Raw genomic sequence first — 13,436 nt, forward strand, 5'->3', positions numbered from 1 at the left:
ACCATCTACGCATGCGTGGAAGGGCACGCATGCGCAGATGGTGGAGTTTACTTCCGGGTTGAAAACTAGCGATATAGCCCTTTCGCGATGCTCGAGGACGCGAAACTCGAGGGATCACTGTAGTTCCTTTTAAATGAGGATAATTAAATCCTTTTTTTTTTATTGCTCAGATTTTAGCCTATTGCAGTTGTGTTTGTTTGAAGAACAAATTTTGGTTTTACAATAAGGGTTTTTAACTGTTTTAATATTGGATTGTCATATGCTGTTTTACTACTGTTGTTAGCCGCCCCGAGTCTACGGAGAGGGGTGGCATACAAATCCAATAAAATAAAATAAAGACGATGCTTCTCCTTAGCCTCAGCTTTGTCAGAATACATACGGAAATATTGTGCATTTTGTTTCCTCCTCCTGTCAAGTTGCTTTAACTTTTTGTGTCACAGAAACACAGATCGCCCGGATGCCTCAGCAGTACATTTGCACGATTTTCAGAGGTTTCTGCTACATGAACAGCAGGTACGAAAATCCTAATGCCTTTGCTTTTCAACATACTGTACATGTATGCCTGATGTCATGGCTAAATATTGATTGGGTCCGTGGCAGAGCAAAAGAGTCATGGTTAGAAGACTTATTCCAGAGACTGGTGCTGAGTAATACAGTGTTCCCTTGACTTTCACGGGGGATACGTTCCAAGACCGCCCGCGAAAGTCAAATTTCCGCGAAGTAGAGATGCTCCCTTTCTTTCTTTCTTTCTTTCTTTCTTTCTTTCTTTCTTTCTTTCTTTCTTTCTTTCCTTCCTTCCTTCCTTCCTTCCTTCCTTCCTTCCTTCCTTCCTTCCTTCCTTCCTTCCTTCCTTCCTTCCTTACTTACTTACTTACTTACTTACTTACTTACTTACTTACTTATTAAATTTGTATGCCTCCCCTCTCCGCAGACTCGGGGCAGCTCACAACTTTGCTTCCTTCCTCCCCCTCCCTCCTTCATTCCTGGTTTTACTTATGCCCAGAACCCGCAGGGGCAATGGGGCAGCAAGCAGGGTTTTTTGTTGCGCTCGCTGCTTCAATTGGAGCATACCAACACTCCGAGAATTAAAGGGGTGGGATCGGAAGGCTGGGGCCGAAGCGGAGCTTTTATTTAAAGAAGCAGGATGGCTGGGGGGGAGGGGGGGCAGAGGAGAGTTAAAACGCACAGTATTGTACATCGGGCAGCCCCAGAAAACCCTGGGTGTGCAAAAAAACCACAGAGTATTTTTTTAATAATATTTTTTTAAAAAAAAACGTGGTATAGACTTTTTGCAAAGTTCAGACCCGTGAAAATTGAGGGAACACTGAATATATTTATGTCTGAAGGAATCAACCTGGCTCTCCCGGTTTCTGATATAATACCTATCTCTAGTACAGTGAACCTTTTTTGGCTCAGGTGCCAAAAGGGTGTGTGCGCACGCAATAGCGTGCAGTGTGTGCCCATACCCATAATGCAATGCCCTCCCCCTGCATATGTGCACAAGCCCTGCACTGCCTCCCATGTACAAGCACAATCCCTTACACTATCCCCTGCACATGCGCAAAAGTCTCACTGAAGCCTCCAGATGTCTGCTAGGCCCGTTGGGCTGTTTTTCGCCACCCAGGGTTCAGGAGGCTTTCCTGAAGCCTGGGGAGGGCAAAAATGGCCCAAAAGACCAAAAATCAGCTGACCAGGGTGCACATGCGCTCTGGAGCTGACATAGGACAATGCCTCATGTGCCCTCAGATATGGCTCCGCGTGTCACCTGTGGCACCCGTGCTATAGTTTTGCCATAACTCCTCTAGTATAATCCCTGCTTCTAGTATAATGCTCTGCTTTTAAGCTGGGCCAGAATGGTATCATGGTTGACGTAGCCTTTCATCCTTCCAAGGCTGGTAAAATGAGGACCAGATTATTGGGGATAAGCATCTTAGAGCGGGCTGTAAAGCACTTGTTAAACTAGTAAGACCGGTGGTGGCACAGTGGTTAGAATGTAGTACTGCAGGCTACTTCTGCTGACTGCCTCTGGTCAGTAGTTGTCACCAGGCTCAAAGTTGACTCAGCCTTCCATCCTTCCGAGGTGGGTAAAATGAGGACCCAGATTGTTGGGGGCAAGAGGCTGACTCTGTAAACCGCTTAGAAAGGGTTGTAAAGCTCTGTGAAGCAGTATATAAGTCTAAATGCTATTTCTATTGCTCTCATGGCTGGGTTGGAGACAAGGTCTAGAACAGTGATGGTGAACCGTTTTTTCCTCAGGTGCCAAAAGAGCGTGCACGTGCACTATCATGCAATTACGAGTGCCCACACCCATAATTCAATGCCGGGGGAGGGCGAAAACAGCTTTCCCCCACCCCCCTGGAGGCCAGAAACAGTCTGTTTCTCAACTTCTGGGAGGCCCAGTAAGCTCGAGTTTTGCCCTCCCTAGTCTAATAATAATAATAATAATAATAATAATAATAATAATAATAATGATGATGATGTTATTGTTGTTGTTGTTGTTGTTATTATTATTATTGTTATTATTATTATTATTATTATTATTATTATTATTATTATTTAGATTTGTATGCCACCCCTCTCTGAAGTCTCGGGGTGGCTCACAACAACAATAACAATACAATATAATACAAATCTAATATTAAAAAGAACAAGTTAAAACCCACACAATCACACCACACTCAAATGCTACAAGTCAGAAGGGGGGGAGGATTAGCCCCCCCATTCCTGGTGACATAAATGGGTCTTCAACATGCTTCCCTGGATCTGGGGGAGGGTAAAAACGCCCGCTCCCATCCCCTCCACCGTTCCCCGTAGGCTGCGCGCCCGCGCACCCCAAAATACCCCCCCGTGCGCCCTTTTCCATGGGCGCGCAGTCCCCATCCCCCTGCCAGCCCGCGGGGGAGCGGGGAGGCGCTGGCAGTAGAAGGCGCTGCCCCCGCCCGCCCAATCCGCTCCCTCTCCTCTTCCGCCGAAAGAAACGCGCGGAAGCTGCCTGATTGAGCCCCACGTTGCTCCACCCCGCTTCGTCCTGCTTGTCATCCTCCGTTGTGTTTTTTGGGGGGGAGCGGCGAGAAAGCCCTGTGCCGGCCAGGAAAGCCGGGTTTGCTTTCCGTGAAAGCAGCGCGCCTTTTAAACACGCTGCTTCTCCGTACTGAAGGAGCGGGTCCAGCAGTCACATGGGTTGCTCATGTCCAATCCGGTGGAACTGAGCCTAGTATTAAAAAAGCTTGCCGGATCCGCCCCTTCCCCAGAATTCGCTCAGTTCGCATATCCTGCGGTTGTATTGTGATAGCTCGTTCAACATTCTAACACCTTCCCTTCGATCTTTTCCTTCAAAAAGTAGTAAGATTTATTGTCTTTAATTATTTACTTGCACTAATTGCGCCAGCCGTTTAAAAGAAAAAAAGAAAAAAAGCGGCTAGGCTTTTTTCCTTGGGAGAAGTTGCGGTTTCGTTTTCCCCCGGCGGTTTTGCCGGTTACGATTCCTGCGGCCGCTTGTGGATTCTTCTAATCCTTTGGCCTGGAGGTCCTGGTGCAAGTATTTACCTATTGAATTATTGATTATTTATTGTATACAAAATATTTAAGGGCTTAAGAAATACCTCCTGCGGAGTGAGACGCCTTCTAGTCTCCTGGACTTAGTCGATCGCTTCCCCTTTAAGAAATTTTACGCAGCGATCTTTTTCGGCGCGAAGGCCTTCGCGCCCTTTTTAAATCTAGGCCTCTCGTGTTGGCCCCCTGCCAGCCGTGTAGGCCTCAGTCCACCGCGTGGATCCCGGAGCGGGCCTTGGGGGTCCCAGGCTAAATTCTCCACCGGCTAAGCCTCCAACCAGAGTGCCTTGGTTTACTTAATTATAAAGTTTAGGGAGGCTGGCCCCGCTGGGTTTGGGGGCACGAACTCTGGGTTTGCCCAGATTGTCCTCAAGTTTCAGCAGCTTCGAGGCCTCGAAGCAGGATCCATTCCTCTTGGGAAGTCCTTGAAATTCTTCTCCTTATTATTCAGTTATTGGCTCAGCCTTGTCTTCTGTTAATTGTCAGACTATGGCTACTTTTCCCAAGAGAGGCACAACTAAAGGTCCCAGAGAGGCCAGGCCTACAGGCGATGAGATTACTAGTATCCCCCAGGCCTCTTCCTCCTCTTCTCCAGGGGCCCGCCCCTCGACCAAGGTCACCAGGGCCGAGAAGAGAAGGGACCTAGCCCTACAAAAAATCCATGACAAATCAGCAAAACGTTTGAAAGTGCAGGCCCAAGTAATCAGTAGTCAAGACCCCCCAGAGGCTTCTAGTCTGCCTCCTTCTGGGGTCCCTGTGTTATCTCTGGATGAGCCAAACCTAGACAGACCCCAACCTAACCTATGGGGCATAGGTCCAGAGGAACCAGATACTATTGAAGATTCCCCCCAGCCAGGATCCTCCCAGGCCTTTAGGGATTCTTCTGCCATTTCTGCTGACATTTCCAGTTTACCTCCTGAGTTCCAGTCTATTTTTGCTGTGTTGTCCAAAGCCATTGATGCCAAACTCTCCACCATCAATGAGCTTCCCTTACCTCTTCCTCCTTCTCGCTCCTCCCGCCCCTTGGGTTCTCCCCCAGCGGTCAGAGCTCCTATTCAGGATGATTCAGATTCCTCCCAGGATGAATATGAGGATATAGAGGATGATGAGGATGCCTTTCAAGGCCTATCAGATGATGAGGAATCCCAAATAAAGGTTCCTCCTCCTATTACTATTTTTCCTTCTCAATTATTCAAATCTCTCCTCCTCAAAGCTAGAATTTCTACGGGATTAGCGGCCCAGGAGAAACAAGCCTCCACTTCCACTGATCCCCCGGAGGAGAATTTACCTTACTTCACAGAGGAACAGGAGGATAACGAGGTAATTCCTATGCCTAAGTTGTTTAAAGATGCTTTACTCAAACAGTGGGAATTTCCAGCCTCTGGCCTTAATCCCTCCACCAAGGACAGAAAGTTGTACAAACTTTCCTCTTCCTATGAAGAGCTTCTATCCTTTCCCAAACCGGATGAACCTGTCAAGATTCTTCACTCGGCAGCGGCTGTGCCAGGCGAGGCGGAGGAAGTCCTCCGCCCAGAGGACAAGCGCATTGAGCAAATGCTCAAAAGAGGATTCACCGCTGATTCCTGGGCCACTAAAAGCTCTGCAGCGGCTTCCTTTTTCTCCAGAGCCATGCTGCTGTGGCTTCGCCAACTTCAACAGCATATTCCTCCCGATGACTTGAGAGGTCAACAAGACTTCAACAAGGTTTTTGCAGCTGCCCAGTACGTGGCTGATGCCACCTTGCAATCTACTAGATTTTCTGCTAAGTCTATTGCAGCTTCTACTACGGCAAGAAGACTCCTATGGATTCGCCCTTGGCAAGCGGGAGTTCGCCAAAAGTGGCAGTTATCCCAGGGTCCCTTAAAGCGCGACCTTCTCTTCGGTGATCTTCTGGATCCACTCCTCACGGAAACCACGGACAAGAAGAAAGTTTTGGGTCCAACCACAAAAAAGGCTACCAAAACGCAGTCCTTTCGTCGCCCAGGGCGCCAGCAAGATCAAGCGGCTTCCTACCAGAGATCTCCAGGTCAGTATTCCCCCCCGCTTTCGTTCCCAAGGTAGGAACTCCAGGGGCAGAGGGTTTCGCTTCCAAAGGGGAGCTTCCTCTAACAGGGCTTCAAAATAACCTAGATGGTAATCCTACCTCTATTCCCATAGGGGGTCGCCTAGCTCATTTCGCCTCTAATTGGCGTCTCACCTCCAAGGACCCTTGGGTCATTGACACTGTTCAAACAGGCCTTCTTTTAGAATTTATTTCTCCTCCCCCTAAACGTTTTATTTCCTGCCCTTCTCCCAGGTCATCCTCAGATTGTAACCGTATGGAGGAGGCCATTTCTCATCTATTGTCCATCAGAGCTATTCAACCGGTCCCTTCCGGTCAGAAGGGCCTAGGTTTTTACTCCATCCTATTTATGGTTCCAAAGTCCTCCGGAGGTTGGAGAGCTATTTTGGATTTAAAGAAACTAAATTTATTCATCAAATATAGGAAGTTTAAGATGCACTCCTTGTCTTCTATTTTGGCCGCCATTCACTCGGGAGATTTCATGGTCTCCTTAGACCTCACTGAGGCCTACCTTCACATTCCTATAGCCAAATGCCACAGAAAATTTTTACGTTTTTCCTTTCAAGGCAGGCATTTCCAGTATAGGGCGATGCCATTTGGCCTTTCCTCGGCCCCTCGGGTCTTTACAAAGCTCTTGGGGTCCCTGGCGGCCTATATCAGGGCGTTTCCCATCCACATTTTATGTTATCTTGATGATATTTTAATTCATGGGAACTCCCTAGAGAAAGTGAAAACAGACCTTTCTGTCACCATGTCAGTCCTTCAGGACCATGGATTTTCCATCAACTTTGATAAGAGCCACCTCCAACCCTCCACATCCATTTCTCACCTGGGATCCATTATTGATTCAGAATCCTCCCAGGTTTTTCTCTCTCCCGAGAGAAAACTCAGTATAGTGGAGTTAATTTCTAACAGTTTATCTAATTCTTCAGTTTCCATAGTCACTCTATCTTCCCTTTTGGGGAAGATGGTGTCATGCATAGGCATCATTCCCTGGGCTCGCCTTCATGCTAGGGAACTCCAGTGGCTCCTGTTACCTTTTCAGAGATCAGGGCACAGCAACTCAAATCGACGCATTGTCATCCCACTGAGTGTTCGCAGATCCTTCAAGTGGTGGAAGTCTCCGGCCATGGACAGAGGATCCCCGTTCAGGTGCCCGGATCAATTTGTCATCACCACAGATGCCAGTCTATCGGGATGGGGCGCCCACGCCCAGGGGATGATAGCCCAGGGCACGTGGTCCCCGGAGGAAGCTTCCAGGCCAATCAATTGGCTAGAGTTAAGAGCCGTTTCCCTGGCTCTGAAGCATTTCTCTCCTCGCATTCCCAACCGGCACGTTCTCATTCTCACCGACAACATTGCCACGAAAAGCCACATTTGCAGACAGGGGGGCACGAGATCCAAGGCTCTCATGAGGGAGGCCCTCAAGCTGGGCCTTTGGGCGGAAAAACATCTCCAGTCGCTCCTAGCCGATCACATCTCGGGGAGTCTCAACGTCCAGGCGGATTGGCTATCCCGGGCAACGATAGACCCAGGAGAGTGGAACCTCCATCAAGACCTGTTCCATCAAATCACCCTCAGATTCGGCCTACCAATTCTGGATCTCTTCGCGACCAATGCGAACGCCCAACTCCCTCGCTTCTATTCCAGATTTCCATCCCCGGGAGCGGAAGCAATCAATGCCCTCCGGAGTCCATGGCCTCCAGGCCTACTCTACGCATTTCCTCCAATTCCAATCCTCCCGGACGTGATTCACAAGGTCCTCACCGAGAGGGCCCGAGTAATCCTAATCGCCCCTCACTGGCCCCGCCGGCCCTGGTTCGCGGATCTCCAACAGCTGTCCGTCCAGGACCCTTGGCGACTCCCCGTTTCGGGGGATATGCTGCGGCAGGGGGCCTCCTTCCATCCAGACCCGGAGTGGTTCCACCTCACCGCCTGGCTGTTATCAGGAGAGATTTAGGGCTGCGTGGTCATGACCCCGATTCGGTGGAGGTCATCTTAAAGGCCAGAAGGGGTTCGACCAATCGAATCTACGACCACACGTGGTCCAAGTTTCACCAGTGGTGTCTACAGGAAGGTCTCTCCCCTCTGTGCATCCCCATACACAGAATAATTTCCTTCCTTATGCAAGGCTTCCATAAAGGACTTTCCACCAGCACCCTCCGGCGTCATCTGGCAGCCATTTCATCTGTCCTAGGAGGTCCCCGCAGACAGCCTCTCCGATCCTTCCCTGAAGTTCAGGAATTCCTCAAGGGCATAGCCAACCTCAGACCTTCCAAGGTCCACAGGTACCCATCATGGGATTTGCCACGGGTTCTCCATTCCCTCACGCAGGCACCATACGAACCCCTAAAATCGGCGTCCCTCAGGTACCTATCCTTTAAGGTAGCATTCCTGGTGGCTATTACCTCTGCTCGACGCATTTCGGAGCTGGCTGCCCTCTCAATCAGGCAGGACCTTTGCCAATTCCCATCAGGACAAGGTAGTCTTGCGACTGGACCCCACCTTCTTACCCAAGGTCAGTTCCATGTTCCACAGATCTCAGGATATTGTCCTACCTTCCTTCTGCCTCCAACGAGACCATCCCTTGGCAATTAGATGGCACACCCTGGATCTCACCAGAGCGCTGAGAATCTATATCCAACGCACAGGACCCTTTCGGAGGTCAGAAGCACTTTTTGTAGCCTATCATCCCAGAGTCATGGGGGCCAAAGTGTCTTCAACAGTAATAGGCCGTTGGATCAGAGGGACTATATCTAAGGCCTATGAGTCGGCCTCCCTCTCAGTTCCAAGGAACATCACAGCGCATTCCACCAGGAGCGCAGCCACCTCGGCCGCTTGGGCGACTCAAGCCCCGTTGGAGGAGGTCTGCAAAGCAGCCACTTGGGCCTCGCCAAATTCTTTCATCAGGCACTACAAGATTGATTCTTACGCTTCAGCGGACGCTGCCTTCGGCAGAAGGGTACTCCAATCCGTTATCTCACACGATAGCAAGCTAATCCCACCCTAGGGACCATCTATTGGGTATGTCCCATGTGACTGCTGGACCCGCTCCTTCAGTACGGAGAATAGGCGTTGATTGCTTACCTGAACGCCTCTTCTCGTACGGTGAGCGGGTACAGCAGTCACTTCCCGCCCTTGTATGTGTCTTCTTTACCTTTCTATATCTTTCTTCCTCTAACAATGAGAGTTGAACACTACAGAGCTTCACAACTGAGCCTAGTCTATGGATTCGCGAATTCTGGGGAAGGGGCGGATCCGGCAAGCTTTTTTAATACTAGGCTCAGTTCCACCGGATTGGACATGAGCAACCCATGTGACTGCTGTACCCGCTCACCGTACGAGAAGAGGCGTTCAGGTAAGCAATCAACGCCTATTTCCTGCACCTCTTTCCTGGGGGGGGGGAGTGGCATCAGCGCCACCCCTCTACGAGCAGCAAAAGCCTCAGCGACTGGGCACGCCGTTTGCCTTTCGGCTCCGTCGTTGAGGCTTTTGCTGCTCGTGGAGGGGAAGGCGCCGATGTCGAAAGGCAAACGGCGCGCCCTGCCGCTTAGGCTTTTGCTGCTTCTGGAGGGGTGGGCGCCGATGCCGAAAGCCTCAGCGACGTTTGGCTGCCGGGGGGGGGGGGCGGGGAGGAGAAAATCCTCCCCCACCTCCAGGAGCAGCAAAAGCCTAAGCGGCGGGGTGCGCCGTTTGCCTTTCGGCTCTGTCGCTTAGGCTTTTGCTGCTCGTGGAGGGGGGGGGTTGGCGGTGCCGATGCCAAATGCTTTCCCTCCGCGGTGGGGGGTGCAGGGCAGGCGCAATCAGCCCCAGGAGACAAAGAGGGAATGAGAGAAAGGAAAGAGACAGAAAGGGAGGGAGAGAAAGAAAAAGTGAGAGATAGAAAGGATAGAGAGAAAGGGAATGAGAGATAGGAAAGAGAGAGAAAGGGAGGAAGAGAAGGAAAGAGTGAGAGATAGAAAGGATAGAGAGAAAGAGGGAATGAGAGAAAGGAAAGAGAGAGAAAGGGAGGGAGAGAAGGAAAGAGTGAGAGATAGAAAGGATAGAGAGAAAGAGGGAATGAGAGAAAGGAAAGAGAGAGAGAGAAAATAAGAGAGAGAACGAGAGAGAGAGCAACAGAGAGAGAAAGAACAAGAGAGAGAAAGCATGAGAGAGAGAAAGAACAAGAGAGAGAGAGAAAGAAAATAAGAGAACGAGAGAGAGAGAGAGAGAGAGAGAAGGAAAGCAAGAGAGAGAAAAAGATAGCAAGAGAGAGAGAAAGCAAGACAGATAGGGAGAGGAAAGGAGAGCGAGAGAAATGAGAACAAAAAGGTGATTCTTGAAGCATATGGTAAAAAGCATCCAAATAATAAGAAACCCCCCCCCAGCCCACACCTGTTTTTGAAAAGAATAAAAGAGAAAAAAACCCCAGCCCTCAACTGGTTTTGGAAATGGTTACACACACACACACATAAGGGTGGGGAGAGAGACAGGGATGGAAAAAGAGGAGAAGTGAGAGGGAGAAGGAATGAGGGAAAAAGGGAGGAAGAGAGAGAAATGAGAAACATGAGAGAGAAAAGGGGGAAAGACAGGAGAAGTACCCAGAAATGAGACAGTGGTATAAATTTCAGGAGGGATGATTGATGATTGACTGTATTTATAAGGGGATGTTACATGGGATTGTATATATGAGGGGGTTATTTATGTATGTATGTATGTATGTATGTATGTATGTATTTATTTATTTATTTATTTATACCTCTATGCCGCCCAGTCCCAAAGGGACTGTCGCTCAGACACTATACTTTTCTGCCCACACCGAAAAAAAATTAGAGGGAACATTGATCCCCTCAGAGGTTTTCTGGAAGCCCAAAACGCCCTCCCAGAGCTTCTGTGCGATCCAAAAATCAGCTGACCGGCACACACATGCATGTTAGAGCTGAACTAGGGCAATGGTTCGTGTGCCAGCAGATATGGCTCCGCATGCCACCTGTGGCACCCGTGCCAACCTAGGTCTCACAGTTCGTGATCCAATACCTTCACTAGCTACCACAGCAGCCTGGCTCTTTGACAGAGAGGGAAGGATTCACCCAAAGTCCACCACGGACATTCTCTTCATTGAACAGGAATTAGAACTTGGGCCTTTTCACTCCTAGTCCAACACCTTAACCGTTACATGCTGTGATGTCATTGTTTCTTTTCAGAGATGATAATGTTGCAGATGAACAGACATGTTTGATTTTACGCTTTGTAATTTCAGGAATCTTGGGCCCAGGATCTTAATAAAGTTAGAGAACGGATGTCCAAATTTATAGACGACACTATGAGAGAAACAGACGAACCTTTCCTCTATGTTGATGAGGTAAATGGGGTTATTTTTTTTAATAGATAATAATAATAATTAATAATTTATTAGATTTGTACGCCGCCCCTCTCCGAGGACTCGGAGCGGCTCACAACAAACAATACAATAAACAAATCCAATATTAAAACAATATTTAAAACCCTTATTAAGAACAATCATGCAATCCAAACAAATCATACAGCGGAAATAGCCAAGGGGGTATATCAATTTCCCCATACCTGGCGACATAGGTGGGTTTTCAGGAGTTTACGAAAGGCAAGGAGGGTGGGGGCAGTTTTAATCTCCGGGGGGGAGTTGATTCCAGAGGGTCTGGGCCGCCACAGAGGAGGCTCTTCCCCTGGGTCCCGCCAGACATTGTTTTGTCAATGGGACCCAGAGAAGGCCAACTCTGTGGGACCTAATCGGTCACTTGGATTCGTGCGGCAGATACTTTATTATTGTCATTGTATGCCTATACACAGTATCCCCCTACAACAAAATTCACATAACGCCTAAAGACCAGGCCTAACACACATAACAATCCCCAAAACACAGCCCACCCGCCACAAATTCCCCATCCTGAACCACCCAAACATCTACACAGCAGACCAAGTAATTAATTAAGACCAAGTAATTAATTAAATTAAGTATGTAATAGAATGAATTTCTCTCTGTCTCCTTGTCAAATCTTCTGACATCCCTTCGTTCTCGACCTCCGTTTCCCCCTTTTATTTCTTTAAAACAACTACACAGTGACAACAGGGAATTGGGGATAACACTGAATTAGTCCATCCTAGTTAAATAACATTTATTTACCTTTCTCCATCTCTCTGTCTCTGTCTCTCTGTACTGTAGTTTCTTACCTACCTTTTTTCAAAAGAAAACACCATTTGGGATGAGAAGTATGCTTCCGCGGACCCGCAAGATATGAATAATCCTTTATCCCATTACTGGATTTCTTCTTCTCATAATACGTAAGTTGCTGGTCTTTAATCTGATTGTATTTTACGGTTGTGAGCATGATTAGTGACATGTCTGAACACTGAGAAATTTAACTCAGCATTAAGACAATAATACTGTATTTTGTGTGGGCTTGGGATCCCAAAGAAACACTCTTTGGGTTGGGATCCTTAGATTAAGAAACCCACCTTTTATGGATCAGTTTTTAGTTTTAAACTGTGTTTAACTTACTTTATCAGTATGTTGTTGTTCATTTATTTTTTGATTGAATTATTGTTTGTAAAGGGTTGTGCAAAAATAATACACTTTCTAGAGAAGTTGCCTAAAAGATGGTCAGTTCATAATAATGAAGTATTTTTAAACTCATTTATAAGCCAGTAAGTCTCTATAAATACCCAAGGAAGGTGAGGTAATAAGAAAAATTATGGAATGTGCCGAGATGGACATGATGACAAGGCGGTTAAACAATCATGAAGAATCAGAATTTTATGATATATGGAACAAATTGTATACATGGTTAAATAAAAGGGAAAAAAATAAGATTTAAATGATTTGGAATTATATTGAATTATATCTTATCATTTTTATAGGTATAAAGTATATAAAAACAAAAACTCTTCATTTTATATCAATTTTAAATGTTATCAGTGAATTTTCTTTTTTCTGTATTAGATAGACTTCAAAAATAAGTGGGGTATTTTTTTAAATGTATGTATGTCATGTTCATCTTTTTATGAAAAATTTAATAAAGTTTAATTTTTAAAAAGTCTCTATAAATAAACATTATCTAATAAACATTTTCATCTTCAAGCGAAGTTACACAAAAGTGAAGGTGATAAAATTTAGTAAATATACAGTGTTATCCGGAGACAAATTTCTTGTGCATCCAATCACACTTGGTCAATAAAGAATTCTATTTTATTCTATCTGCTCACCATTGACAACATGGAATATTGCATTTCAATTTTGAATGCTTTTCTTTCGGGCTTAGGTATCTCACTGGTGACCAACTTCGTAGCGAATCTTCTCCAGAAGCTTACATTAGATGTCTCCGAATGGGGTGTCGATGTATTGAGTGTGAGTAATCTCTTTCTCCCTTTTCACCCAAAAGGAGAATATTGGTAACACAGGATTGACATGGGGGGAGAGCCCTCAGACTTTGGATTATGACCATAATTTAAGAAAATATAATTTTTTATGAGGGGTCCTTGGTGCTCTCTGAGCTTGTGTGTTTTCTTTCAGAGGTTTCATTATCCAAACTGTCCATTCTGCGAAGAATGTTTTCCAGGCCCTAAGTCTTTGCAGGGTTTTTTTTCATTGTTCTATCTTGCTCCGAATCACTTTCTCTCCAGCCCTAACCAGGTGCTAATAATGTTCTCAGCTCTTACCGACTTGCAAGCTCTTTCATTGTTACTTTCTGCAAAGAATATTTTCCAAACCCTGTCTTTATAGTATGCTTCTTTTTTTTCCTTCTCTACTTGCTACAAATGTTTCTTTCCAGCCCTAACCAGGCGCTAACGATATTCCCAGCTCTTACCA

The 13,436-nt window shown here is 46.9% G+C and overlaps 1 protein-coding gene across 3 annotated transcripts in view; it reads left to right on the top strand.

Annotated features, from left to right (window-relative positions):
• PLCG2 (phospholipase C gamma 2) overlaps positions 1-13,436 on the top strand; it is a 142,983-nt gene that overhangs the window by 67,859 nt on the left and 61,688 nt on the right. For all 3 annotated transcript variants that reach the window (XM_070760457.1, XM_070760456.1, XM_070760459.1), the window contains 4 exons: positions 441-513; positions 10,854-10,955; positions 11,793-11,911; positions 12,889-12,974. In XM_070760457.1, the coding sequence (XP_070616558.1) occupies positions 441-513; positions 10,854-10,955; positions 11,793-11,911; positions 12,889-12,974 (380 nt within the window). The remainder of the gene's footprint in view (positions 1-440; positions 514-10,853; positions 10,956-11,792; positions 11,912-12,888; positions 12,975-13,436) is intronic.

The sequence above is a fragment of the Erythrolamprus reginae genome, chromosome 9 (assembly GCF_031021105.1).
Source record: "Erythrolamprus reginae isolate rEryReg1 chromosome 9, rEryReg1.hap1, whole genome shotgun sequence".
NCBI lineage: Eukaryota > Metazoa > Chordata > Lepidosauria > Squamata > Dipsadidae > Erythrolamprus > Erythrolamprus reginae.